The sequence below is a fragment of the Sorex fumeus genome, unplaced genomic scaffold (assembly GCF_029834395.1).
Source record: "Sorex fumeus unplaced genomic scaffold, SorFum_2.1 ptg000079l, whole genome shotgun sequence".
NCBI lineage: Eukaryota > Metazoa > Chordata > Mammalia > Eulipotyphla > Soricidae > Sorex > Sorex fumeus.
In genome coordinates, this window is record NW_026606136.1 from 7,905,216 (window position 1) to 7,932,982 (window position 27,767).

Here is a 27,767-nt window from a genome sequence, read left to right on the forward strand (position 1 = left end):
GGAGAGAGAAAGGAAGGCTGGGGAGCAGGGGAAGACAGTCGGGCTTCCAGGAAAGGAGCAGGAACCACAGACGCCCTCCTGGACGAGGGCTACAGTGTAGGGGAAAAGTAGCAACTGATAGGATACAATAGTATGACTACAGTGTGCAGTATAACTACAATGTAGCAGCTGAGAGGGTGCTACAGTATAACTATAATGTAGCTCCTGGGGTGTTACAATGCAACTATGATGTAACCTCCCAGTGGTGCTACAATGTAAAATCAAAGCTTCCTAGGACCAGGTGAAGGCTGAGAGGTGTGAGACATCTTCTTCCCAGGGATCATCTTCCATATGACCCACACTACCGAGTGGAGAGGGATTTTCTGGTTTCCTTGCATTTGTGACAGCGGTGACATCTGTTTGACTCCCCACGCCCAGCCAGTCTGGCACTGCTTTCAGGCGCTGCCCACCCTCTACCACCCCCTTAAACGTTTTTGACCTGACAAGAGTTCGACCTATTAATGTCAAAGGGAGTTAATTTCAGAAAATACAAAGCTCAGCTCTAACTCCGAAATACTGGAAACGCTGAAAGCTGGGAAGCGACCCTTAAGTATTTTTAGAAATTTACTGTTGGAAACCCTAAGGGAGGAAGGACCTAATTAGTCATCAGAGGAGTGAAGGCAATTTGAAACCCGAGCAGCTGGAGGAACAGCCTCTGGGGAAGCCAAATTGCGCACAATGATTTGGCATGGCCTGGACCCAGACCCCAAACCTGCCCAGGACGAGAGCAAACTAGAACCCGATGTTTTTCTGTTAGGACTGTCATTTGGGACCTACTACAGATGCTGATGCTGGACATTGTATTTCCAAAATACCCAGTGGCAAGCGCCACAGCCGGGCCCCCCTCGCAGAACTGAGTCTGATTTCTTAGCAACTTGCCCTGGCACACACAGGAGGGCACTGCAGAAGCCCCAGACACAGACCTGGGCTGCCCCCGTCTGCGGCCACATGAGCAGCCACCTGGGTGCCTCCGTCCATCTGTCTGGAAGCTGCCTTACGGAGCCTCACTAGTGAACTGCAAACCCAGAACACTCGGGCTGCCCTGGACTCTGCCCAGCTGCATCCAATTCCCCCCGCAGCAGGTACGCTGTGTTGACCTGCAGTTAGTTTCCAGAGAGCACTGTTCACCGCGCCGACTCTCTGGACCATTCAGCGAGGGAAATGCTGGTCTGGAGCTCGCTTCCTGCCTGGGAATCAGCATGCATCTTCTGCATCATGAGTCAACACAGTTCTCCACCACTCAGACTGGGGCAGGAGATTGGATTCTGTTATCTGATATTTGCTTTGGGGAACTGGAAGGATGGCACAGTGGGCAGGGCGCTGGCCTGACATGCAGCTGACCCAAATAATCCCCAGCATCCCATAAGGTCCTCAGAGCACCACCAGGAGGAATTCCTGAAGGCAGAGCCAGGAGTAACCCTGAGCATTATCAGGTGTGGCAAAACAAAGAAAAAAATAAGAAAAGAAAAGAAAACCATCGTTGGGGCTTTGGGAGAGACACGTGGTAGGGAGAAGCAGCCACTCATGGGGCACGTCTGAGTCCGAGAGCACGGAACGAACAAACGAGCAAAAGGCTGTAGCCACATTCAGCCCAGGCACGCCGCGTCCCATACCGGGGCAAGGACTTCAAGGTGGAAGTTTTCGTTCTTACAAATGTTTATTTTCCTCCATTGTTTTGCTATCACGCAGTGAACGGTCTTCATTCCCTTTTCCCGAGTGTGGAGGTTCCAAAGTCAGCTCCCAACCACAGACTAAGCTTCACATCTTCACGGTCTTGTGTGCCGACTTAGTTTCATAGGAAATATTTCTATGGGCTTTCCTCAGGGTTTGTACATCTAGGTAGATAGGATTCCTACACGATAGCACACGCCTTTTAGCCTCATCGGACCACTTGGCAACACAACTTTATGCTTTACACAGCTGTTCCTTGGTCAAGGTCATTTGCAAGAGCAAGTCGGTTTCTGAAGAAATCTTGTGTGGTGGGTGAAGGATCCATTGAGGGGCTCTCATTAGTTTTTTCCCTGTATTCTGATCCACTGGACCTAAAATCTCAGCACACAGATAAAGTACAGATTGATTTGGTTTGAATTGTTTTCAGATATTTTCAGCTATCCAAATTGCTTTGCATTTGTAAAACAGTTGCCGCTAGGTCTGGGGTAAGTCTTACTTCCCCTGAATTTCACAGCTAAGAATACGCATGACTAAAACTGCACTGAACATAAGAAAGAATTTTTCCAGTATTTTATGTGGACAATTGTGATCACTGTGTGTCAGTGTAAGATATTTGTACTAGGGAAATAAAAGCTCAGGAAATTCATGAAATACTGGTTTTGATTTCACCCCAGCAACTCCTCTGCAAGTGACCAAAGTCCATGCCTTAATCAGGATGGAATATACAGCCCCCACCAATGCCCGTCATCTCACTGACTTGGGGTTACGTTACAAACTCTTGCCTTGGCTTGTTTTCATTTTTAAAGGAGAGATTTATTGAAGCCAGCCACACACACATGCTACATTGGGTAGGAAGCAGAAGTGAGCACAGTGACCAGAGTGAGACCACCTGCCATCTCGGCAGCCAGAGGAGATGGCCCGGTAACAGCCAATGACCCCAGTGGGTTCGACTGAGGCCCGGCCGCAGTACCTTCTCACATTATCTTGGTTCAGCCCGCTGGGATCCGCTCGATCTCTGCGCCCATCCAGCGTGCCCGAGCCTGGAGCCCTGGAGTGGGGCTTGCCGGAAAGAGCCCCTCATAAACGAGCTGGGTGCTTTGGGCAGATTCAACTCTGAGCGGGAGGAGGAAGCCTGGCCTGGGGAAGGGGCTAAGAACCAGGGTGGCACGGCCTCGTGCCAGCATGGCCCACGGAGGAGTCAGGGGTGGGTGCTCTGTGCCAGAGAGGGGCAGGGTCCTTCCCTGTCACTGACCTACAAAGGTTCTGCCGGCTGTGGCATTCACTGGCGAAGGGTCAGAATTCAGACAGCCCTTGGCATGAGTCAAGGACACATGTCAGTTCCACACAAAATACAAAATCCTGATATCCAGACACCTGGTGACAACCAGATTTTCCCACTGGCAACAGGTCATCTGGGTGGCCAGCGGCTCCTGACCACCGTCAGCAGAAGCACTTCTCCACTGATCCCAGAGCAGAGAGGAAAATCCGTCCGTCCGTCAGCCCGTTCTTCGGGTACTCATCACATAAGGAAGGGGCCCCCTCCTGCATCCCACCCCCCTCCTCGGAAGAGTCTGCCAGGCCCACCCGCAGGACGCCCACTGACATCTGGGCCGCCACACCCAAGGGGGTGAGGCTCCTCCTGGCTCCTTCTGTCCTTCCTTCCTGCCACACATCTTATGTCTGCATTGAGGCAGCCCAGGAAGCGGATCTGCCCAGCTCCTGAGTCCTGCGAGCACCAAGTCCCCTCTGAGCTGCAGCCTCCTCTCTCCAGAGCCCGACACGGCGCACCTGCGTGGTTCTAACATGCAACTGTGCAGTGTTTACCTGGACATGGGAAAGCTCTGATGTCACCACCAGCCCCAGGGACCACAGAAATCTTCACCAGCTGCGTTCCCATCTCTGAAACAAATGCCAAAATCGCCCTGTCTCTTTGCCACGCTCAGCCCCGGTCCCCCTGGGCCGGCCTCTCTGCACTTCAGCTCTTGCTTTACCCTCCTGTGGTGCGCCCCTGCCACACCGGCTCCTGCCCACGACTGCAAACTCATTTCCAGCCTTTTCGCACACTGGCCCGAGTATGAGCCAAGTAAATATCTGAGTTTGAGCCACGAGAGACGCAGCAGCGTCACCGGCTCATAGAGGCCACAGCCCCGGACGCTCCCTGCGGCACAGCTGCTGGGGACACAATCCTGCGACATACCCGCAGAGCAGGGGCAGGCGCGACCCATGCCCAGGAACAGACAGGAACCGCTTGGTGGAAGGGGCCGAGCAAAGCCACCTGCCTGCCCTGTCCACCCAGACCACTGTCCAGGGGCTGCGGGCACCCTGCCACCTTTCTTCCCTCCACTGGCCAGGGCCCGCAGCCGTGTGGGGCACCCAGACGGGAGGAAGCTGGCAACAGACTCGCCCTGGGAAGGGCACGAGGGGAACCAGTGCAGAGTCCTACGGCCTCGAGAAGGGCTTTGTGGCCAGAGAGACTGGCCAGTCGGCCCCGAGCCCCAGAACACAGGAGCGGTCACAGCGAGCTGCCCTCCTCTCGCGCTGGGCAGAAGCGAGTCACCTCGTGAGAAACACTGGAATCAGATGCCGGCACCCCAAAAGTCACCCCTGCAACTGTGTTCTACTTTAGCATTCAGAGGGGGATGCAACGAGAAATGGGGGAGACGCCCAGAGTGGGAAGCCCGGGGCAGGGCGCGGGAGCAGCTCACGGGCCCTGGAGGCTGAAGCTCCCGCGGGCCCTTCCTCCGCGGCCAGCAGGCTCTGCAGGTGGCACAGGGCACGCAAAGGGGTCCCCCGGGGGACCCAAATCTCGCTTGGCTTTGGGCAGAAGGTGTGGCTGGGACTGTGGCAGGAGGCAGGAGAGCTCGGAGCACAGAGAAAGGCAGCCTCGGCACCCTGCACTCTGCCCTCTGTCCCCACCCCCGAACCGCTCACTGACCCTCTGCCCAGCCAAGAGCATTTGTTGTCCACATGTGTGCAAGGTGAAAGGCGGAGAAGCATCCGCCCAGGCTTCAGGGCGGTCTTTGCGGTACGGCTCGGACAGAGATCCTTCTAGAAGGGGACTGTCTCTCTTCTAGCCGGCTCCGAGACTCCAGACTCAGTCCAGCATCCGTCTAGCGCACTAAGGCTCTGCCCGGCTCCAAAAATCCTCCTTAAAACTGCTTAAAGCCACTTGGCATTCGCAAGCCCGAGGTGAGGTCATCGTTCCTCGGGCGGACGCACGGCTCTGCCCAGGACAGGTGTGCCCGCGCCTGTGCCTTGGCCCTGTCCCCGCCTCACAGGGACGAGAACCCTTTGGCGGGGTTGCTGCGGCCCCTGGCTCCATGCCCAGCCTCGTCCCGGAGCTGCGTTCTGGGCGTGTGGGGCCACCAGCCAAACAGGCCCCTGGGGATACAAAACGGGTGTCAGTGTCGACAGACCTGCACCCCCAGGGGGGACACGGGCAGCCGCTGGACAGGACGGGCCAGGTTGGGCCCTGGGAGCAAGAGCAGGGCCCAGCGGTGGCAGGGAGGGCTGGCGCTGGCACACTGGCACAAGTTCTTCCCCGCTCCGCCCACACACGGCCGCCACAGCCTCCTACGCCCCGGTTCACTCCGTCCGGACCCAAGCGTCCACCACAGAACAGGCCAGGGCGGCGCTTAACCACCGAGAGTGTTTCGATCCGTGCCCAAGGGAAGCACTGGGCCTTTCAGGGCGCCCCTGGTCTCCCCCGCCTGCCCCTGCACTGGAGCAGAGTTGGCCAACATCCTTGGTCCCCAAGGAAAACACTCAAGAAAGGCAATTCTGGCTTGTTCTAGGTCATGCTGCGTCCCCTGCGTGGCCACTGTGACCCCAGGCATGCAATGGGCAGCACCCCCTGCAGTGCCAGGACAGAGAAACCGAGTGGCAGTACCCCGGGGTTGCTGGGGTCAGCACCCAGGGATGCAGGAGGGACCACCGGGGAGCCCAGCCCAGCACAGCAGGCGCCAAGCAGAGGTGCCAAGGCTGCAGCGGTGGGCACCAGGCGACCTCCAGCGACCCAGGCTACAACTGCCCAGGGCGCCCTCCCAGGCACCCTGGGGGACACGGGGCACCCTCACAAGGCCTCGGTTGCCGCAAAGCGCATCCTGAGACTCACAGAACAGAGGCTTGGCGCAGGAATAAGACACATCCCAGGCCGCTTCTGGGCCTCTCCCACCCGCCCACGCGCACTCCCAACGCCTCTCCCCCACAAGGGGGCGCCTCCTCCCAGGGACCCGCAGGGGTTCAGAGGGGGCTGCCCGCCGCCCCCAGAAGAGACACACGTCGCCTACGGTCTCGCGTGGGTCTTCCACCAGCACCGCGGTTCCTGCATACAACCGCACAGCGGAAACCGCCCCGCTCACCGTCCCTCCCGACCTCCCAAGCCCTGCTGACACCAAGTGTGACGAGGCCAGGGAGGGGCCTTGATGGAGGGTGGACACGCCCAGCCAGGTCATGAGCCTGCAGGGTGGGGCTCTGCTGTCCCCCTCAGCTCGCGCCCTTCCTGCCCCGCCCCGTTCCTCCCCCTTCTCGGGACCTGACTGGGGGAGGAGAGAGGGGGCACCTCTCTGCGGTGTGGGGGCGCGTGGGCAGGGCAGGCCCCACCTGAGTGGGTCGCCAGATGCCTGTCTAAGGGCTACTCACTTCTTTTTAAAGAGCTTGCGGAAGGAGCTGCGGAACCCCCCTTTCTGGTCTGGCCTGGGGTTCTGATCGCTGAAAGATGTTTGTTCACTTTCTCTCTCGTCCTTTGGGCAGAATCTGGTGGCATCTTCTAAATGCATCTCCTGAAAACACAAAAGAGGGCTGTTTTGGGATTCCCGCCGTGGTCCGTGTGGCTCGGGACGGTGGGACAGTTTGCTGACCTCCCTTGCTCAGCCACCCGACCAGCGGACACCCCCTTCCAGGCGACGCAAACCTCAGCAGTAGAAAGGGGTCTTTCCCACCATGCTAGCCGGGCCGCAGTGGGGCGAGTGCTGGGGACTGGACAAGCAGAGACCATGGACTGGTGGAGATGCAGATGCGGCGGGGAGGGAGCAGGGCCAGTGCTGTGGCCAGAACACCACGGGCAAGCCCACCTCTAGGGCGCTTGCCCCTCCTTCCTGACTGCCCCGGGGGTGCGTCCCCCACATGGGTGATGCCCTAGCGCCCGCCCCCCAGCACTGCCAACAAAAACACACAGAGCAAGTAATTCTGCATAGCCTCAGAGACCCTTCCAGTGGGACCACAAAGCAGATGAAGGACCCCCCCACACACACACCACATTGGCCTGGACACTCCAGGACTTGGCTGGGTCACTGTGGGGATGGGAGGGTTCAGGAAATTGGGTATCTTAGAGACTTAATTTGGGGTTCGCAGGTGTCTGGAGATCCTGAGACTATCAAGATTCCTAACAAAGCTACAGACTTGCAGTTTTGGTGACCTGACTTCCTCAGCGCCAAGGACCTGTCAAATGGCCTTTGTCTGGGAGAGAGCTGCTGCTACATGGATGCAGGATTTGTGTACCCCGGGATGGAGCCTGGACACTGGCAGCCAGCGGTGGTGGCCGCGGTGGTCTGCAGCACTGCCCTCCCCCCCCACACACACCCCAAACATTGCTAGGAGCTAGCCCCCAGGCCTCCAGCAGTGCTTGGGAGCCCCGCCCCCCAACGCTGACTCCTGAACCAGGGTCTCTGGGGTTCCTTCCCTCTTGATTTTGAAAACCAGCGTGTTCGCCTGCACTTCTGTTTCCTGGGGTCACCTGGGCTCGGAACCGCAGAACCGCTTGGCTCTGTGCTCAAGAGCCCCACCCGGACACGCTCGCCGCCAACTGGTGACAGTTTAAGAGGCGGGTGTTGGGGTGTGCTCAGGGGACCCTGTTTGGGGGTCTGACCTACTTTACAAAGAGCGGCTGCACACCGACCCTCCCTTTGCAACAGCGCAGCCGGTTGTACCGACAAACCGACTCTGCGCCGAGCCACAGCGGCGCCCGGCCACGCACGCCTCGCAGGAGACAGAGCAGGACCAGGGCGGCGCGCGAGGCTGAGTCTGTCGCAGGAGGCGCCCCGCAAGGCGCCCCGACGGAGCAGGCACAGAGAAGGGTGGTCTCCCAACGGCAACCCTGCGTGCGCTCCCCCCAGGCAGACGCGCGCACGCGCGCAGCACAGCCAGCTGCGTGCGCGCATAGCCTTAGCATCCCGGCCCCTCTGCAGGCCTCCCAGCCCGGTCCACTCCTGGAGAAGGAAAACCGTGCCCAAAGCCAGAAATAAGGAAGTGAACTCTGTTTGCAAGTTTGAAAAATTTACTGATAACTGAAAGCAAAGCCGTCTGTTCGCGTGCCTCCGCCTGTTCCCCTCTGGGGGTCTCTCCGAACGACCCTCCCGCACACGGCCCAGCGGCCAGCGATGCTGAAGGCCGCGGTCCGTGCCTCTGACCACCCTGTGCTTGGTGCGTCCGCCAGCGGCCCCGGACCCGACCCTGCCTACGGCGGAGGTTTCCGAGGAGCGGCTGGAGTCCGCGTCGGGCGGCCGGGAGCGTGACGGGGCGCACAGGCGAGGAAAGCGTCCGGCAGCTTCCTAGCTAAACTAGGGGAAGTCTCGGCCGCGCAGCCCACCCGCGGGGTTGGGGGCCGCTCCCCAGGCTGCTCCCGCCCCGGCCGGCCGCTCCCGAGCCCCGAGGGCAAGGCGGCGCGTTCTGGCGCGCCCCGCTCCGCCCAGCAGCCGCCGCGCACCTGCTCGACCCCCCAGGGAGGCTCCGGCCGCCCTGGCCAGCAGGGTGTCCCGCTCCCTGCCCGCCCGTCGTCGCCCCCCGCGGGGGCAGCGCTGCCGTGCGGCGGGGCGGAGCCGGGGCCCACTCGCGGGCCGGGCGCGCGTGGCGGGGCGGGGGCGGGCGGGCCACCGAGTGCCCGCGCGACCGCGGCGCGTGTCCCGGGACCCCCGCGCGCGCCGGCCGGGGGCGTTACTTTACCCGCCTTACTTCCAGGTAGGGCTGCTTTTCGCTCTGGGACCTCTGCTGGGGGAAGAAGGTCCGCGGCGCGGCGCGGGCGGGCGCGTGCGGGGCCGCGGGGCGCTCGGCCTTGAGGGGCGCGCGCCCCCCGCTGCTGCTGCGCGCGCTGTAGAGGCGCGGGGCGGCGCCGTCGGCCGCGGGCGCGCGCGGGAACTCCTTGAGCGAGCGGCTCAGCGGCTTGGCCTTGCCGTGGGCCTGCGCCGCCGCGTCCAGCGGGTGGGCGGCGGCGCCGGGCGCGGGCGACGCGGCGCTCCTGGGCAGCCGCGCGGGCTCGGGCCGCTCGGCCTCGGCGGCGAAGCTGACGGGCCGCAGGAAGCAGATGTCCAGGCTGGACTCGGACGAGGCGGCCGAGCCGGCGTCGAAGAGCGCGGGCGCGGGGAAGGGCTCGTCGTCGTAGGGCGCGGGCAGCGCGAACAGGTCGCCGCCGTACTCGAACTCGTCGAAGGCGGCGGGCACGAAGCCGCCGCGCGCGTCCGCCAGCAGCTCGGCCGGGCCCCGCAGCGAGCGCTCGGCCGCGCCCAGCTCGGCCGGCGCGGGCTCGAAGTCCAGCTCGGGGATGGCCTGCAGCGGCCCGGCCAGCGCCTTCCCGTCGGGCTCGGCCGCGCAGAACTCGGGCCGCGGGTGCTTGCGGCCGTCGGGCTCCCAGTCTCCGGGCTTGGCGGGCGCCAGGCTCTCCAGCAGGCTCGGCGGCGGGCCCTTCTTGGCGGGGGCCAGCAGGTGCCTTCAGAGGGGACAAGGACGCACGACGGGGCTTAGGCCGGGCCGGCCACCCCGCGGGCGCGCGCCCCCGCCCGCCCGCCCGCCCGCCTCTCGCCCGCGCTGGACACGAGCGGTGTTCGGGGCTCTGGGACTGGACCTGTGGGGGGCGCGACCCCCTGGGCGCTGGTCGTTCCGGTCACGAAGCCCACAAGCCCCCGCACCCACCCGCCCAGGGCCCTCCAGGAGTGGCCGCTGAGCACGGAGCCAGGAGCCGGCCCTGAGCACTGCCCGGTGTTGGCCCCGAAACTAGAACCAAACCTAAGAGCCCCTGTGGGCGGAGACCCTGACTTCCCCGAGAGGCCCAGGGTGGAGCGGGCTGGACCCCGGACCCCCCCCCAAGGCTGACGGCATCCCACAGGCCGTGGGGGCGGGGCTCAGGTGCCCTGGTGGTGGGGACTCCAGGAACCCACCCAACCTGGTGTTTCTGTCTGTCTGCACACGGGTGCCGGTCCAGAGCACCGAGGACAGGAAGAAAGGCCACGCCCGGTCCTGCGAGGGTCAGTGATGCCCAGCCCGCCCATCCTGGCTCCTGCTCCCTAGGCTGGAGTGGCCAACAGTAGTGCGGGGGTCAGGCGCTTGCCCACGTGCTGCCAACTGTCCCTGACACGAGTCCATCCCCCTTTCAGCACCACCAGGTCACTCCTGAGCACCCAGCAGAAACGGGCCCTGAACGCCACGGCAAGGCCCCAAACCCACCCACCCCCAAAAGAAACCATGAGCCAGCAGCTGCTGGGCTCAGAGAGCGGCTGTGGCCTTCTGCCTCCCACTGGCCACAGGACTCGCGGCCCTATGCTGGGCTCGGCCACATCAGGTGCCCCTGCACCCTCTGTCCCAGGGCCCATCCAGCCCAGCTCCTGGGTCGGCTCGATGCCACTCTGTGGATTCTGAGTGTCCTTCTCTCCTCCCTTCTCTGCCCCCAGCCATCTCCTCTCTCACGAAGCGATGAGAGTTGGGGAAGGGAAGTCAGGCTTGTTTTCCATTGCCGACCAGTTGTTCCTGGTTCCCCACACACCCCGTAGTGCTCAGGGGCGGCTCCTGGCTCCGTGCTCAGGGATGCCAGGACTGAACCTGAGTCGACTGAGTGCGAGGCCAGAAAGTGCCCCCCTGGCTATCCTCTCCCTCCAGCCCCTCAGTTGTTCCTCCTAACAACTGCTGTTGACGTCCTGAACTTGACAGTGATTGGGACCTTTCACATTTAACAGAAGCAGTGCCTTCTCCAGAGAGATTGCTCGCGGTGGGGCACTTGCCTTGTGCACAGCTGAGGCCAGTTCAACTCCCCGTGCCCAGAGGCTCTCCCCTGAGCTGTGCCAGGAGTGGTCCATGAGGGGAGCCGGGAGCTCCTCCTGAACACCGCTGAGGGTGCCGCTTTCTGCATGACTTGTGTGTTTTCTTGAAGGTAACGAAATCTGCAGAGGGTCTGCCAGCGCAGCCAGGACTGTTCTAAGAGCCCCGCTTTCCCGTGGGACCACTGGCTGCACCCTCCTCCTCCAGAGCCGAACTGGCCCAGTCTTTACCTCAAGGATGCCAAGACAATGCTTAACGAGTGTGAACTGCAGCTTAGTAAGAGTCGGGCCGAGCTGGAAAGGGGCCGCGAGCAGAAGAGAGGCGTGCCATCGCAGCCCAGAGCTGAGGAGATGCTCCGGGAACCTCTCCACAGCAGCTGCCCCCTGGGCCAGTTCCCAGGGCAGTGGCCCTCTGGGAGGGAGTCGGGCAGGGGACACTGGCTCAGGCTGCCCACCCCGGCCCGCCCACACCAACAGGTGCTTACGTGAGGGCCCCGCCACCAGGCCCGGGTGGGTAGGGCTGCAGCAGCTCCTCAGGGTGGAGGCCGCTGTCCCGGACAGCCTCAGGGCCCGCGGTAGCTGCGTCCTGACCACCGGCACACTGCGAGGCCAGTCCCTTGTACAGCTTGGCCATGGACGACCTGTGGGTGGGAAGGTGACCCTCAGCATGTGGGGCTGCCCCGCTGCTGTCCCCCACCCTCCCTCCTGTGCCCAAGCTCCCGTGGACCGGCCGGTAGAGTCATAGAGAGGCGGTTCAGCTGGCGTGGGGGAGACAGGACGCCCTCTTCCAGGGGCCTGAGCTGGCAAACTCAACCCCCGGGAAATGATTCTGTTTTCCTCCTGTTCCCTGTTTCCTGTCTGTACGGAATCTGCTCCCAGCAGACCTCCCCACGACCCGGCACCTCACTCTGGTCCTGTTCTCCGGGGAGCATCTGTGACTGCCGGTTAACCAAGGAGGCCACATCTGGCACCTGCCAACGTGGCTCTCATGGGACAGACCGTGCCACTGAATATGTCCAACAGCTCACTGGTCAGTTTGGAAAATAGGAAACTGCCATGGCGCTGAGAGCTTGGTAAGAGACGGTGGGATTCATTGAATAAAGTCACCAGAAGGTCAGAAAAACAAGCAGCAGCGCCAGTGTCAATGAGTTTAACTGCACGTTTTTTGGTTTTACTTATTTATTTTTTGCTTTTTGGGTCGCACCTGGCGATACACAGGTGTTACTCCTGGCTTTGCACTCAGGAATCACTTCTGGCGGTGCTCGGGGGACCATATGGGATGCTGGGAATCGAACCTGGGTCGGACGCGTGCAAGACAAATGCCCTACCCGCTGTGCTCCAGCCCCTTAACCGCAGTTTCGAATCCAGTTAGTCTAAGAGACATCAGCTTCATGAAAGATGGAGTGGGTGTCGGGGTATGGAGTATGATCCCTGAGGGAAGTGGAGGGAAGGAGATACGGGTGTGGGCTGCGGTATTGGGCTGTTGTATGCGTGAAACTGTTTTACCAACACTTTCATAAAATGTAAATCACAGTGACTAAAATTAAAAAAAAAAATTTAAAGGGTCGGGCGAAATAGTACAGTGGGTAAGATGCTTACCTCGCATGTGGCTAACCTGGGCTCAATTCCGGCACCTACATGGTACCCTGAGCCCCTCGAGCAGGAAGCCCTGAGCACAGAGCCAGAAGGAAGCCCTGAGCATCACTAAGGTGTAGCCCAAAAGCAAAACAAAACTTTAAAAGATTTACTAGTGGGGTTGGAGCAATAGCACAGCGGGTAGGGCATTGGCCTTGCATGCGGCCAGCCCGGGTTTGATTCCCAGCACTCCATATGGTCCCCCAAGCACCACCACGGGTAATTCCTGAGTGCAGAGCCAGATGTAACACCTGAGCATCGCCGGGTGTGACCCAAAAAGAAGAAAAGAAAAAGATTTGCTAGTGGCTTACCTATAGTCGGTGGATGAGATGTTACTGTAATCATTTATACTGTGTGAGCTTTAAAAAGAGTTTAAAAACCTGTCTCCAAAAATTATCCAAAAAAAAAGTATCCAGGAGTAAAAATTCTTACAAACTGTCCTTTAAAAGGAAAAGAAAGAGGGGGCTGGAGCGATAGCACAGCGGTAGGGCGTTTGTCTGGCACGCGGCCGACCCGGGTTCGATTCCCAGCATCCCATATGGTCCCCTGAGCACCGCCAGGGGTAATTCCTGAGTGCGGAGCCAGGAGTGACCCCTGTGCATCACCGGGTGTGACCCAAAGAGCAAATAAATAAATAAAAGATAAAAGGAAAAGAAAGAGTGGGGCCAGAGAGATAGGACAGTGGGTAGCACGTCCCTGGCTTCTCCGGGCCAACGCCAGTCCTGCCAGAGACCGAGCACCGAGCGTAGAGCCCGGCGCAGGCCTGAGCTCGGCCGCGGTGGGAGGGCGCCTGGGGAGCGGCGCCGCCCCCTCCCCAGCCCCACCTGCCCTGCCTGCCCGCCCCCGGCCGGCCTCTTTACTTCTTGAGCTTCTTCCGCTTCTGGATGAGCAGGTCCTCGTTGCACTGGAAGAGCAGCGTGTAGTGGGCGATGAAGACGCGCAGGCGCTGCACACACACCAGCAGGAGGTAGTAGTCGGGGTGCTCCTGCTCCGTGAACTTCAGCACGTTCTGGGGGCAGAGCCGGGCGGTGGTGAGAGGGGCTGCGGGAGGGGCGGGGCCTGAGACCGGCTCCGCCTGGGTGGGGCTTGGCACAGCCACAGGGCTCGGTCCGCACCAGGAGTGGGCCCGGGCACAGAGCCGGGAGAGAGCCCCAGCCCAAGAAGAAACGAAGTAACACCTCAGAAGCTTCGGGGAAGGAGACTGAGCCCTCTCAGGAAGGGGGCGCGGCCTCCGGGTCCTGCCACCAGCCCTGCGGGGACTGCATCAAAGGAGGAGGGGCGCGGCCATGCGAGCACGGGGCTGTGAGGGCACAGTCCTCTCCCCGTGCCTGTCCCATCCCAGTCCCATCCCTGTCCCATCCCTGTCCCCCTCTGTTCCTTCTTCCTGCCCCCGCCTGTCGCCTTCCCTGTCCCCTGTCCTCTGTCCCTTGCTCTCCATGGGTCCTTCGCAGACGGTGCCCCCCCATCTGGCTGGCGGGCCCAGGGCTCAGGCTGCTCTCGTCATCCGCCGGGGTGCAGGGGCACCCTTCGCACTGTGGCTGTCCCTCTGCTTCCCTAGGAACATTCCGGAGGACCACTAGTGCAGGCCTGCAGGAAGGTGGATGTCGCTGAGGCTGGAGAAAGTTCCAGGGAAAGTCACTGGCCCGCATGGCCCACGTCCTTCCCTGTGAGTCCCGGACAAGGTCCTGCCCGGGGCATCATGGGAGCAGCCTCTCTCTCCCCCTCCCCTGCAGCCCCCAGCGCCCAGTGGGTCCCTTGGGGGGGGGCGGAAAAGGGCCTGGGGGACACTGCGGGCAGCTGCGCCCTGAGCCACGGCTCGGCCCGCTTGCCCCAGACAGGCCTGCGGGAGCTCAGGGCCCCCGCCCCGCCCTGGGCCTCACCTGCAGGTGGATCAGGTACTCAGGGATGCGCTGCACGATGTGGAAGAACAGCGTGTAGATGTCCGACTTGATCTCCTCGTCACCCTGAGGCGAGAAGGGGACTGGCGCTGTGAGGGAGGGCTCAGGCGACAGTGCTCCCCGCCCCAGCCCCTCTCAGCCCGGGCTAGGCAGCAGTGGGAACCCCTGAGCTGGACAGCCGCATGCAGCCACCCCACAGTGTCCCCTGACCTGCAGAGGACACGAGGACACCACGGACAAGGGCGGGGAGTGGCTCTGGGGACATGAGGGGGCAGAGCCACCCCTCTGGTGACTGGGCACCCTGCCAGGGCGAGCACTGCTCCAAGGAGCGGGGCCAAGGCCCTGTCACGATGTTCCTGCTGGACACGGGATGGCCCGGGTTGCCTGGCCAGGCCCAGGTGCGGCACGTCCCTGTCCAGAAGGGACACCGGCAGCCCCTCGAGACCGTTTCCAGGCGGGGTCCGGTCCCAAGCAATGGTCCTGGTCCTCCAGTTGGGTGGGGCCATGTTAGCGGCCCGTTCCAGCCCTGCCCCAGCCGGAGGATGGAGCACTGTGGCCGAGCAGTACCCAGGCAGACTCACCTCCTTCAGGACCACCACGTGGACCAGTGCGATGCACTCGGGCAGGTCCCGCAGGTAGGCGACATAGTAGTCCAGGAAGTTGTTCTGGGGGGACACAGAGACCCTGGGCGCTGAGTGGTAACAGTCCAGACAGGGGCGCCTCCTGGACCTGACCTCGCATTGCGGCCGTGTTTGCCACTCGAGTTTGGGGGCCGGGTTTCTCTCTGTTTTGGAATCTTCGATTTTAAGGGAACCGGGTCGAGCAGCAGGGCCCCGAGGAGCGCGAGAGGCGGGCGGGGCAGCAGGTGCAAGTGCAGGGGTGGGTCTGGCGCGTGGCTCCCCCCACACACACCAAGGCTGCCTCTGCCACGCCCGCCCCTGCAGTGGTCAAGCGATCAAGGCTCAGTTATCCATTAGCCACTTTCATTTCCGTCCCCTGCACCCAAAGGAGATGCATGGACAAGCCGCTCACAGCCTCTAGCCCTGCCCAGTGCTCAGACCCCTTTAATCACCTCTGGAACATTCCCCGGCCCCGCTCCCACTCCTGAAAATGATTCCAAGACTCCACGGCTATGAGTCCACGAGAACATGGTCAGCTTGCAAACACAGCAAATGTGGATGAGTGCAAGTGGAGAGAAAGAGAGAGAGAGAGAGAGAGAGAGAGAGAGAGAGAGAGAGAGATGGAGACAGAGACACAGAGAAATAGACACAGAGACAGAAACAGAGACACAGAGAAATAGAGAGACAGAGACACAGACAGAGACAGAGAAACAGAGACAGACACAGAGAGACAGAGAGAGAGAGAGAGAGAGAGAGAGAGAGGAGAGAGAACACATTTAACCCATACAGGTGGCCTTGTGACTTCTGTAAACTCTGTCCCAGGACTCACCTGGGCCAGTGTGACTCAGTGGGAGAAGTATAGCTTGGAAGTGTGAGGCCAAGAGCCCCCCCCCCCAGTCAATCAGTGGCCCCAGCGGGTCTGCTTGGACCTCCTGGTGCCAAAGCAGGGGAGCTCTTGGCAGCTAAATTGTGCGACCCCACCCGGGTGTGAGCTTGGAGCCCCAGAGGGCACCACTCCAGCACATGACCCCGTCAGCACAGCAGAGCAGAGGGGGGAGGGGAGGCGGGACCAGGAGACAAGGACACTGGACACTGCTGCGAGTGAACTTCACTCGCTCACACGGTCTCTGAAGGTTTGCTGGGAGCTGGCGCAAGGGGCCAGGGGGAGGCCCAGGATGGATCCAGGCCCGTGTGGTCCCTGAGAACTGCTGGGTGTGACCCCCGAGCACTGAGCCAAGAGTCTTCCCCGAGCACTGCCAGGAGTGCCCATAACCAAGATTAGAAAAACTGGTAGCAACAGGGAGCCAGCAAAGCGCAAGAAAGTCTGAGAGTCAACAGGAAAACTCTGCTCCAGGCAGAAGTGGAGAGCGTGGTGGGTGATAGAAAAGTCCGCGGCGGCTTGGAAGAGCAGAACGGCAGCAGCCGAGCAGAAGACGAAGGAGCTCCAAGAGGAGGAGGAGGAAACTGCCAGGGAACAGCGGGAGGTGGGAACTGGCCGGAAAGAACTGACCAGCAGGGCAGAGGGCTCTGGCCAGGAGGGGCGGTGTGGGAATCACCGGAGAAGGAAGAGCAGGAAGGCACATGCGATGCAGAAACAGTTCAGTCATGGACAAGGACTCCCCAGGGTGGAGGGTTACAGGCACCATGACCCAGGAGGCCTGAAGGGTACCCGTGAAAATAGACCCAAGTAGGGGGCCGGAGAGATAGCACAGCGGGGAGGGCGTTTGCCTTGCACGCGGCCGGCCTGGGTTCGATTCCCAGCATCCACAATGGTCCCCCGAGCATCGCCAGGAGTGATTCCTGAGTGCAGAGCCAGGAGTGACCCCTGAGCATTGCTGGGTGTGACCCGAAAATAAAAAAAAGAAAATAGACCCAAGTAGAAAAACTCCAAGATGCAATGTACTCAAAACGACAAAATCGAAAGACGGAGACAGAATATTAAGTTCAAAATAGGAACTCTTAAATAAAGGGAAGCCACACTGCAGATCTCTCAAGTGAGACTCAGACTACGGAAGGATATAGTATAAAAACTCAACGAAATAGACACCTCACCAAGAATGCCCACCTTGATTATCATTCAGATTTGAAGGAATACAGAGCTTCCTGGACAGGCAAGAGCTTAGGGAACAGCCTTCACGGCCTTCAAACCAGTTTTGCAAGAAGCGTTAAAAGAACTTCTCTGGGGAGGGTGTTTGCCTCGCATGCGGCCGACCCGGGTTCGATTCCCAGCATCCCATATGGTCGCCTGAGCACCGCCAGAAGTAACTCCTGCGTGCAGAGCCAGGAGGAACCCCTGTGCATCGCCAGGTATGACCCAAAAAGCAAAAAGAACTTCTCGAAGGTCCAGGAGAAACTCCCCCATGTGTGGCGGGCTATGGCCTGACCACCATGTGGCTGTCCGCTACTCAATTAAGAAAGGTTAAAAACTGAGCGATTCATCACCACACGTGGATTCTTACTGATTGACTCTCTGGTAATTCTATTTGCCATCCCTTTAAGTTTTATTGGACTACGGAAGAAGCTTGCTATATTCCTGCCCAGGGTCAGGCTGGGGATGGGAAGGAACCTGGGGGCATTGGCAGAGGGAAGGGTTCTAGCCGTGGGGTTGGTGTTGCAACTTTGCATGCCTGAAACAACTCTACTATGAGCGATCCGGTAAGTCACAGTGTCTCAACGAACATTCCTGAAAAGCAGAGTTGCCCACTGCCTCAGTTCACTGCCTCGTACCCCTACCCTGTCGAACCCGCAGAGCTCTCTGCCTGCCTTAATGCCAGGCAGGGGCGGCAGCACGCCTGTCAGGGTGCCTGCCAGTGCCTGCCCAGGGCCGTCTGTGTCACTGCAGCTCACATGCAGGTGGCATTCACATACATGCCCCATGCAGACAGACACAGGTGGGAGCCAGAGCTGAAGCTGGAAGACGTGAACTCCCTCGGACCCAGGCCCACAGCCACCAGCAGCTGGGTGATACCAGAAAGCCTTGGGAGTCGCCGAGCGTGATCTGCAGTGGGAGGGCACCAGGGTGGGGCCCACACTTCCTCCACACCTGGGATCCACCAGACTTTGCAGTGGGACAGACAACGGAGGTGCCGGCGCCCCCGACCCATGTCTGTCAGGGTCTTTCTCTCTCTCTTTGCTTTCTGGGCCACACCCGGTGATGCACAGGGCTTACTACTGGCTCTGTGCTCAGGAATCACCCTGGCGGTGCTCAGGGGACCACATGGGGTGCCAGGGATCAAACCCTGGGTCATCTGTGTGCAAAACAAGCAACTGCCCACTGCACTATCGCTCTGGCCACTGTTGTGAAGGGTTTCTGAGGGCTCAGAGGGAAGTGGGGAGGCTCAAAGGGTGGCATGCAGAAGTCCTGGGATGGAGCCCAGCGCACGGTCTCTGCGCCGAGATGGACGTGGTCACCTCCCACGTCACTACTGTCAGTATGCCCAGACACACAATTTTTAGGGGCCACACCTGGCAGTGCTCAGGGATCACTCCTGGTGGGCTTGGGGACAATACGGGTTCCTGGGCTTGTGGTGGCCCCATGCCAGGCCAGCATCCTCCCCCCTGTACTATTGCTCTGGTCCCCTGCAAAAAATATATTTTTTAAAGGAAAGCCAAAGAGATTCTCTTGAAACTCTTACCTCATCGTTGGTGAGCTTCAGGAATAGATCTCCAAGGACGCCTTGGCGGGGCCACTTGAGGACCCTCTCCTGCAGGGCGTGGAGCAGGTCCAGGTGCTGCTGCGCCAGGTACCGCAGGGAGCCTGGGAAGAGGCTTCAGGAGGGCGGGAGGGGGTTAGATGGGGCCGGCCCACCTCGGCCTGGGGTGCCGAGTCGAGGGTCCACAGTCAGAGTTTTGAAAGGAAGTTCGCGGCCTTCCGGGGGTCACCCTGTCCTGCCGAGACCCTCAGGACAGTCTAAAGGTGTCTCTTTGGGAGCTCTGCCCCCATGTGCGCTGTCGCCCGCAGCGTCAGGGGGTGTCGAGGGCCCTGAGCGAGCAGAGGCTCCCCATAGAGGAGCCGGGGAACAGCCCATCTCTGAGCGGGGCCCTGACTGCGAGGACAGCGCCCGTCCCACCCCCACCCCCAGAGGCAAGGAAGAAAGGAGGAGTGGGGGTGAGGGAGGGCTGGAGAGAGCGTGGGGTTCTCGGGCTGAGGGTCACCCAGAGCTCTGACGGGGCGGTCAGGGTCCGAGCGTGGGGGCCCGTGCTCCTTCACGCGCAGTGGGGAGCCAGGAGACAGCTCAGGGCGGAATGCAGGGTCTGCCTGCAGCCCCCGGGCACTCCTGCCCCAGCCCCCACCCTGCCAGAGAAGCTGAGCCAGGCCAGGGCCAGCCGGTCAGCAGAGGGTGGACACAGGTGCCGGGCGCACCTCCCAGGGTGCGTGGGGACCAGCTGCTCTGGCTTCCCGGGTCTCTCCCTGGCGGCGGAGGGCAGGTACCTCCTCTCCTTGGCGTTCCTCTTGCCGTCCGAGCCCTGGAAGGTGGCCTTGATCTTCAGGATCAGAGAGATGTTGATGACGTACTTCCTCTCAGACTCCAGCAGCTCCAGAGCCACCGTCTGCCTTTTAGCTGAAAAACAAACCAAGGGCGATAGCAAGGCAGGGAGGGCACTTGCCCTGCAGGCAGCCGACCAGGGCTTGATCCCCGGCACCACACCTGCTCCCCTGAGTCCTGCAGGGAGGGACCCCTGGGCACAGAGCTAGGGGCAAGGGGGGTACGCCCCCCGAAAATGTAAACACACACACACATGCACGCACGCACACATACACACACACAGAAACTTATCACCACTGCCAGCGAGTGTCAGAGATGGACCCAAGGCCTGGGGGGCGTTCGGGAGACCCTGGGTGCCCCTGCACTGGGGCGGGGGTCTGCTGGGAGCTGCAATGCTGGAATTGAAGCCTGGCCCAGATGCGGTGCCAGCAGGGTGCCAGGCTGAGAGCACCAGCTCCAGGAGCACCCCCAGGTGTTCTCATCCACCTGCGGGGGCGGGGGAGGAAGGCTAAAGCAGAGAAGCCCGGGCGGTCCCCAGGAGACAGAGCCCTAGAGGAGGCCCCCAAGGAAGGAAGAGCTACAGACAGTGACATCCCAACACCCCAGTTTGCTTAAGAGAGAGAGAAGCGGGGAGAGAGGGAGAGGGGGAGAGAGAGAGGGAGAGAGAGGGAGGGAGGGAGGGAAAGGGAGACAGAGAGGAAGAGAGAGGGAGAGAGAGGGGGAGAGGGGGGAGAAAGAGGAAGAAGGAGAGAGAAGGAGAGAGAGGGAGGGAGAGGGAGGGGAAGAGAGGGGAAGAGAGGGAGAGACGCGGGGCAGGGGGAGAGGAAGAATCGAGGAAACTAAGAATCTTGTCGGGCATCCTGGGAGGGGTGAGAGCTCTGGGGTGCCCTGTTCTCCTTGGGGAAACCGCTCCCCAGAGAAGAAATCCAGGAGTCTCTTCCCAAAGGCAGAGAGTAGAGCGGGGCGGGGGGGGGGACAGGTGGGGACGGGGTGGCACGGAGCCTGTGAGGCCCCGGGTGTGTCCGGCCCCGGGAGATGCTTTTGGGAAACGGCTCAAGGCTCCTGCACCACCCAGCGAGGAGGAGATGCTGTCGCATGACCTGACCGGAGGAAATGCACCCCGTCTCCGCACGTGCACCCCAACACACAGAGCGAGCCTCAGAGGCACACGCGGAGGGGTTGGTTTACCGCTCTTGCTGCGACCGGAAGGGTTGTGAAGAAAATAAATCCTCAACCTGGGGACAGGCAGACTTCTCAGAGAAACACGTAAGTGACAAGCTGTTTGGAAACGGGTCATTTGGGGCGGGGAGACGACTGAGCGGCATGGACCCCACAGTCGCCTCAGGGGACTCAGACTGGGGGGGCCCAGGCGGCCCCCAGCACCACGAGGGAACCTCCGTGAAGGAGAGAGAGACTGAGAGGGAAGAGGCAGGCCGCAGGCCAGAACAGACCCATCGGCCTGTATCCGATCGGGCCTCAACTAGAACGAATTCAGAAGGAGCAGCGGGTACAGCGGGGAGGGCACTGGCCTTGTGTGCGGCCGACCCAGGTTGGATCCCCTGGTCCCGCCAGGAGGGACCCTGAGTGCAGGGCCAGGAGTCATCCCTGGGCACCTTCGCTGGGTGTGGCCCAGAGACACACAAAAGCCCACCGGAGCTAGTGGGAAGACCGAGACCACCGTGGAAAGGCTGGGCAGGGTTTCAATTGGCGCCCCCTAAGGGACCTGCCGGCCAGCAGGACTGTGGGAAGGTGCCCACGACCCCACCCACCAGGGCAGGCCACTCACCCACTGCCTGTCCACTACCCTCCAGTACCCCCCAGGTGCCCAGGGACCCCACCCCAGCCCCCACCCATGTCCCCACCCCTGTACCCAATCGCGTACACACCCATGTGACCAACCACATACCTACCCACGTGCCCACCCACAGCGCTACCCATCAGGAGAAGCTGCCCGAACTCTCTCCCTCACATCATGGAGAAAGGCTCACAGGCGGGGTGCGGAGCACTGAATTGTGGCGGCCACTCCGGCTTCCCGGGATAGACACTGCGTGAAGCTGTCCTGGGGCACGGCCCCCACTGAGCAGTTGACTGGACCTGTCCCTTCGCCACCCTCCTCCTGCCTTCTCAGAACCACCCACGACTGACTGTCGGACCCTGAGCTGGTGGGCGCTGTTGCGGGGACCCCTCACCTCTGTGAACTCCCGTCTGCTCGTCGGGAAGGCGAGTGGGACAGCCGGGCACCCCCGCAGGGCCACAGGCTCCCGGGACAGCGCTGGCCCATCGCAGCCTCTGCTTCAGAGCCTCGGCTTGTGGGGCAGAGATGGTACAGGTGCCAAGGCATGCCCCTGAGTACCACCCTGCCCCATCAGAGTCCCCAACTGGCAGCACCAACGGGTCCGCAAGCACCAGGGGTGACGCCCAAGCCTAGAGCCACGCTCAGCCCCGAGCAGCGCCAGGTGTGCTCAGGGCACCATCCCCCAAAATAATAAAATCTCAGCGTGGGGGGGGGGGGGTGGCTCAGAGCTAGAGAGCTGGCCAGCCTCTCAGGGGGTGTCTGGGACTGACCCCAGGTGCGAGCACACACACACACACACACACACACAGACAAACATGCACACGCACACGCACAGACACACATATACACACACGGACACGCACAGACATACACATGCACACACACAGACACGCACACACGCACACCCAGGCACACACATGTGCGCGCGCGCACACACACACACACACACACACCCCAGTAAAACTGGGCAACAGGCTGATGAAATGTCAGTTGGCCCTGGACACTCGGCAAGGGGCCCATGTCTAGGGGTCAGTCCTGGCACTGTCCACCCCAGCATGCCTGAGCCAGTGCCTGGAGGGGCCGCGACGGTGGTCAGCGCAGGACAGAGGAAGCCGCAGCCAGCCGGCACTCACCAGCCAGGGAGGGCTCGCAGAGCACAGTGTCCAGCGCCCCATGCCTGCCCGGCGTGGCCTCCGTGAGCTTGTCTGGGCGGTCCTTGGTGGCGTACTCCTCGGCCCGCTCCTTCACCTTGGGCTGGCGCCACAGCCCTGAGGGGAGGTGCCCTGGGGTGGGGGTGTCGGCAGGCAGGCACGCCTTGAGGCTCTCCTCCGGCTCCGGGGCCACCGGGCTCATTCCTGGAAAACGCTGTGCTCAGTCCCGGCCGCCTATGGCCTGGGCCGCGAGTAGCCCTTGTGCAAGGTGGGGCCTTGTCCCCCACTGTCCCCCTGGCCAGAACAGCTGTCCGAGCATGCATGGTGCCGGCATGCACACTGGGCCCCCACTGCCCTAGACACTCCCCACCCCCTGGGAATGAGGAGCCTCGAAGACAAATGGGGCATCATTGATCCCCCACAATACAGTGCTGGGGGCTGGGCTGAGCCTGCTGCTCCCTCCAGGGGACACTAAGGGGAAGCGGATGCCAGGCTCGGGCTACCCAAGCCTCCATCCCAGGCAAGTGGCAGCAAGAGGGAGGGAGGGGGAGAGGGAGGGAAGGACTGCGGGCGGGCTGTCTCACCAGGAAACGCGGCCCCTGGGGACTGGGGACGGACGCCCTGTCCCGATGATAGCTGAGGGCCCTGAGAGAGAGGCCCGGACCCCAGGGCTGCTCCCTAGAGCACGGGGACCAGAGAGGGGCCCGAGGGCGGCTCTCACCTGCGCCCAGCACGGCCTTCACATTCCCTTCCCCGACGTGGACAGCCCTGGATTCAGCAGCTGCCAGAAAGGAGAAGCCCCTCAGCGTCCTTCCTGCCCATGTGACAGAACCATCCCCCAGCAGAGGGGGGCACGTTCCCCAGACGAAGACAAAGTCCCCGGGATGCAGCTGAGGACACAGACCACAGCCACTGACGTCCCTTCTGTCCCTGGGTCCTGAGCCGCAGGGAAACACGCAGGTGTGACCTCATCCTGGGCCCAGTGTCCCCACTGCCCACCCGTCCAGGCCCAGGATCAGGTCTTGGCCTTTGCTGCTGCCGTGTTTGTGCTGGGCACACACTGATTCTGGACGGGGCGCACGTGGGGCTGGGTGGACAGCCGGCATCACTGGGCCAAACTCAGGGCACTCGACTTGGCGTTTCCTGTTTCTTTTATAGAGACTTTTTGTTTTGATTTGTTTGGGGGCCACACCTGGCAGTGCTCAGGGGACCATATGGGGTGCCAGGGGTTGAACCCGCTGAACAATTGTTCCTGCCCCCACTACAAAGAATCTTTTACACTCAGGCAGATGTCCGACTCCCCACGGCCCGTGGACTCCGGCTCCGAAATCCAGGTCAGTCGTCACCTCTCCCAGGCGGGGGCCAGAGTGTGTTCAACCCTAGGGCCCGGGGCCGGGGGCGTGACTGGTTGGGGTGGGCTGGTTTGGGGAGAGGGGTGTGTGTGTGTGTGTGTGTGTGTGTGTGTGTGTGTGTGTGTGCGTGTGTGCGTGTGTGTGCGCGTGGCTGGTTGGGGGTGCAAGGTTGTTCAGGGCAGAGCATGGTCCTGTGGCTAGTTGTTGCGGGAAGTGGTACATGGCTGGTCTGGGGGGTATTTGGCTCGGGAGAAGGGGGTGCGGGAGGCTGTGGCTGCCGGGGTGGCAGGTGGGTACCTTTGTCGTAGGCCTGAGCGGGCAGCAGGCTGGGGAACTCCTCGCTGGGCTGCAGGGGCTCGGGGGTGTTGATGGAGCGGAAGGGGCTGCCGCCGGCCGGGCCCGGGGTGCTGTGTTCCTCCTTCTGAGCCTTCCTGCGAGGGAAGCAGAGACAGGCGTGCGTGGGGCTGAACACAGGGTGGAGGAAGCGGATCCGTCTAGAACGCCAGAATGTTCCTGAATGGTTGGTGGAACCCAGGAGCACAGGCAGTTTCTGGATCCAGCCTGGCCAGGGCCTGGACTCGCATGCAGGACACGGACAGGGTGGGATCGTGAGCCCTTGAGCCAGCCGCACTCTCCTCCCTGAGCCGTGGCCCCGGTGACTGACCGGCCCAAAGGTGCCCGCCGTGTCCATGCCAGTGTGTGACAGGGGCATCCCTGGGGCCCCTGGGCACTGCTGGGCACGGGCCCAAAACAAAAAGGTGGAAATCGCCACGGAGACCTGGAGACAGAGCAGCAGTGAGGCGCGGCTCCCTGGCACAGGCCCTGACCACCAGGGGCCCTGGGCCCTTGGGCGCACCCCAGCTGCTGGGAACCCTGACATTTTCAGAGAATAGCAGAGTAATCAGCCTTGCAGCTGCCGGCGGCCGGTGGCTGGGACGTGTCGCCTCTGGGTGTGGGCAGTGCCCGAGCCTGCCCTGCCTCAGCTTCTGAGGACACCGCTCCAGCGCTTCTTCCGAGCCAGAACACCCCCTCGGCCCCCTCCAGCTCCCCTCATGAGTGTGGCTCTCCTTCAACCTCTGCTTAACCACTGCCCCTACTGATACACTTTGTCCTGTGCCTCCGAGACTCTGGCCCACGTGGCTGGTTCCGTCCCAGCTGTGCTGCGTGTGTGACCTGTGTTCCTCCTTCTGAGCCTTCCTGCGAGGGAAGTAGAGCATCCATCGCCCTGCATGGCCTCAGAGTACAAGTAGCGACTGATAACCATAAGCACATTGAGTGATGACATCTTTTTTCTTTTTTTTTCTTTTTTCTTTCTTTTTTTGGGTCACACCCAGCACTGCACAGGGGTTCCTCCTGGCTCTGCACTCAGGAGTTACTCCTGGCGGTGCTCAGGGGACCATATGGGATGCTGGGAATCGAACCTGGGTCGGCCATGTTGGCTGCGTACAAGGCAAACGCCCTACCCGCTGTGCTATTGCTCCAGCCCCGAGTGATGACATCTTACTTGAAGTTTTTTACTGAAGTTCTTGCCTAATAAAAATTTAATATTCGAGAAGATCTATAAAACTATCAGAAAACCATCACTCCCCCATCCAGTCTTCAGACACAGTCGGCATTTTTTTTTTGCTTTTTGGGTCACACCCGGCGATGTTCAGGGGTTACTCCTGGCTCATGCACTCAGGAATTACTCCTGGCGGTGCTCGGGGGACCATATGGGATGCTGGGAATCGAACCTGGGTCGGCCATGTTGGCTGCGTGCAAGGCAAACGCCCTACCTGCTGTGCTATCGCTCCAGCCCCCACAGTCGTCATTTTTATGTGCATTTTGGTTTTGGTTTTGTATTTGCTTTGGGGCCACACCCAGCAATGCACAGGGATCACTCCTGGCTCTGCACTCAGGAATCCCCCCTGGAGGTGCTCGGGGGACCATGTGGGATGCCGGGGATCGAACTCGGACTAGCTGCATATAAGGCAAGCGCCGTCCGTCCTGTTCTCTCTCCCCTGCCCCCGGTGCACTACTTTTTGTGAGTTGTTTTTCCCTTTTGCAATGCTGGGGATTGAACCCAGGTCTCATGTGTGCAAGCCATAAACCTGGTCACTAGCCACCTCCCAGCACAATCACTATTATCTGCAGGGGACAGACCTCAGTGGGCCTGGGGGCCACTCCTAGCAATCCTTGGCCAACTGGGCCAGAGGCTCGTATGAGGCTCTGGGTGTCGCAGTGCTGCCCCCATCCGTCCTGGGACCCCTGCGCCTCCAGCCATGTTCAGGAGTGTGTGTGCTGGGTCACAGCTGACCCAGAGCAGTCCAGGCGAGCGCCTCAGACCTCAGACTGTGTCTGCCCCAGCAATCCTGATTGTTGTGTTATGGGGTTTTCGACCACACCTGGCTGTGCGCAGGTGACACTCCTGGCCCTGCCCTCGGGGGTCAGGGGACTCTCCAGGGTGGCGGGGGTTGAACTCGGGTCACCAGCATGTGAGGCAAGAGCCCTGCCTGCCGTCCCATCTCCCCGGCCCCCTTCCCAATAATCACATTTTTATTTATTTGTTTGAGGGCCATACCTGGGATCACTCCAGCTAGGGCTTGGGGGACCGCATGTGGTGTGGGTCGAGCCTGGGTCAGCTGTGTGCCAAGCAAGTGATGTAGCCTCTGTACCTCTCTCCAGCCCCTAAATGAGTCTTTCAAAAAGCCTTTGCACTTGTTACTCTTGTTATTCTGGGGATCGAACCCAGGTCTCATGTGTGCAAGCCACAAACCTGGTCACTCCAGGTAACCCCTGGCTCTGCACTCAGAAATCACTCCTGGTGGTGCTCGGGGGACCATATGGGGTGCCAGGGATGAATGAAACCCAGGCAAACGCCCTCCCTGCTGTGCTATCACTCCGGCGCCTGCACTTGCTCTCTGGGTCTGCTCTGTTCTTGGGGGCCATTTCTAGAGGGGCTTAGGGGACAGTACGGCACTGATCAGGCCCAGGACTCCTGCCCACACAGCGAGCCCTCCTGCCCTCCAAGCTCTCTCCCCTGCCCCTGCTTTTCGTATGTTTACAGTTGAGCTAGTATTCTAGGTGCCATTTGATGCCAATGTCTTTTCACTTCCGGTTGTACCAACCAGACTCGGCCTGGGAGGCTGGAGTTAGGCAGCTTTCGGGCCTGTGCCCTCCGCTCCCTGCTGGCCGCCGGCCAGTGCTGTCCCCGGGTCCCCAGTGCGGCCACTCACTTGGCTTTCACCTTCCGGGATTCTCTCCGCTTCTCCTGCTGCAGCTGCTCGATTTTCTGCTGCATCTCTTCTTGCTTGGAGGTGATGGCCTGGATCATGGACATGGCATTACTCAGCTCTTCCTAAAAGAGAAAAGAGAGAACGGGAATGTTTGCACGGTGAAGGGAAGGGCCTGGAGGAAGCTTTGGAGGCCAGCTTGTTCACTGAGCAAAGGAGAGATTGGCTGGAGTGGGGCCCACCTCCAGTGCTCAGGGCTCTGTGCTCAGCAGTGGCCCTTGGCGCTGCTCGGGGGCCCACGTGCAGTGTCCAGGATCAGACCAGAGTCAGCCCCGTGCCAGGCAAGCCCCTTCACCCCTGCTCTCTCCGGCCCTGCAAGGTGAGAGTCTTGCTCCTGCCGCGGCCAGCGGGATCAGCACAGAGGTGCCCGAAAGGCAGCTTTGAGGCGCCTGTTCCATGCCGACCCGTGACCGCGCGCAGGGGAAGCCGAGTCTCGGGGGCCAGGCGAGAGGCCCTACCTTGAAGTAGTTGAGAGAATTCCTCATCTCGGTGACCCGCTCGTCCATGGAGCACTTGCAGCTCTTCACCTTCTCCTCCAGGACGTACTCCCCGTGGTGGATCCGTGACAGCTCCTGCATGGCTTCCGTGAAGCCCGTCTTGAGTTCCGAGGCGAGCGCCTGCAACTGGATGAGGCGGCCGAGAGCTGGGCCGGTGCTGAGCGGCCCCAAGATCCCGGCCCTCCACGCTGCCTCGAGAGCCCCCGGTCTTTGGGGGAGAAAAGGCGGGCGCCCCTGCCACCACAGGAGGGAAGAAGCCCTGTTGTCTGCCCCCTAAAGAAGGCTGAAGGGCCGGAGCAATAGTACGATGGGGCGCATCCGTGCATGCGC

General features: G+C 61.2%; 1 protein-coding gene across 1 annotated transcript in view; it reads right to left on the reverse strand.

Annotated features, from left to right (window-relative positions):
* Window positions 1–2,051: 2,051 nt before the first annotated feature.
* The window catches only part of ARHGEF33 (Rho guanine nucleotide exchange factor 33), a 48,546-nt gene continuing 22,830 nt past the window's right edge, over window positions 2,052–27,767 (reverse strand). Inside the window, exons 4-18 of the mRNA XM_056130586.1 lie at window positions 27,399–27,563; window positions 26,884–27,005; window positions 23,966–24,099; window positions 23,038–23,097; window positions 22,299–22,520; window positions 19,316–19,445; window positions 18,519–18,651; window positions 14,845–14,928; window positions 14,246–14,329; window positions 13,226–13,374; window positions 11,216–11,371; window positions 8,659–9,409; window positions 6,352–6,491; window positions 3,535–3,609; window positions 2,052–2,088 (exon numbers count right to left, since the gene is read on the reverse strand). Of these exons, the coding sequence (XP_055986561.1) occupies window positions 3,558–3,609; window positions 6,352–6,491; window positions 8,659–9,409; window positions 11,216–11,371; window positions 13,226–13,374; window positions 14,246–14,329; window positions 14,845–14,928; window positions 18,519–18,651; window positions 19,316–19,445; window positions 22,299–22,520; window positions 23,038–23,097; window positions 23,966–24,099; window positions 26,884–27,005; window positions 27,399–27,563 (2,382 nt within the window). The 3' untranslated portion in view covers window positions 2,052–2,088; window positions 3,535–3,557. The remainder of the gene's footprint in view (window positions 2,089–3,534; window positions 3,610–6,351; window positions 6,492–8,658; window positions 9,410–11,215; window positions 11,372–13,225; window positions 13,375–14,245; window positions 14,330–14,844; window positions 14,929–18,518; window positions 18,652–19,315; window positions 19,446–22,298; window positions 22,521–23,037; window positions 23,098–23,965; window positions 24,100–26,883; window positions 27,006–27,398; window positions 27,564–27,767) is intronic.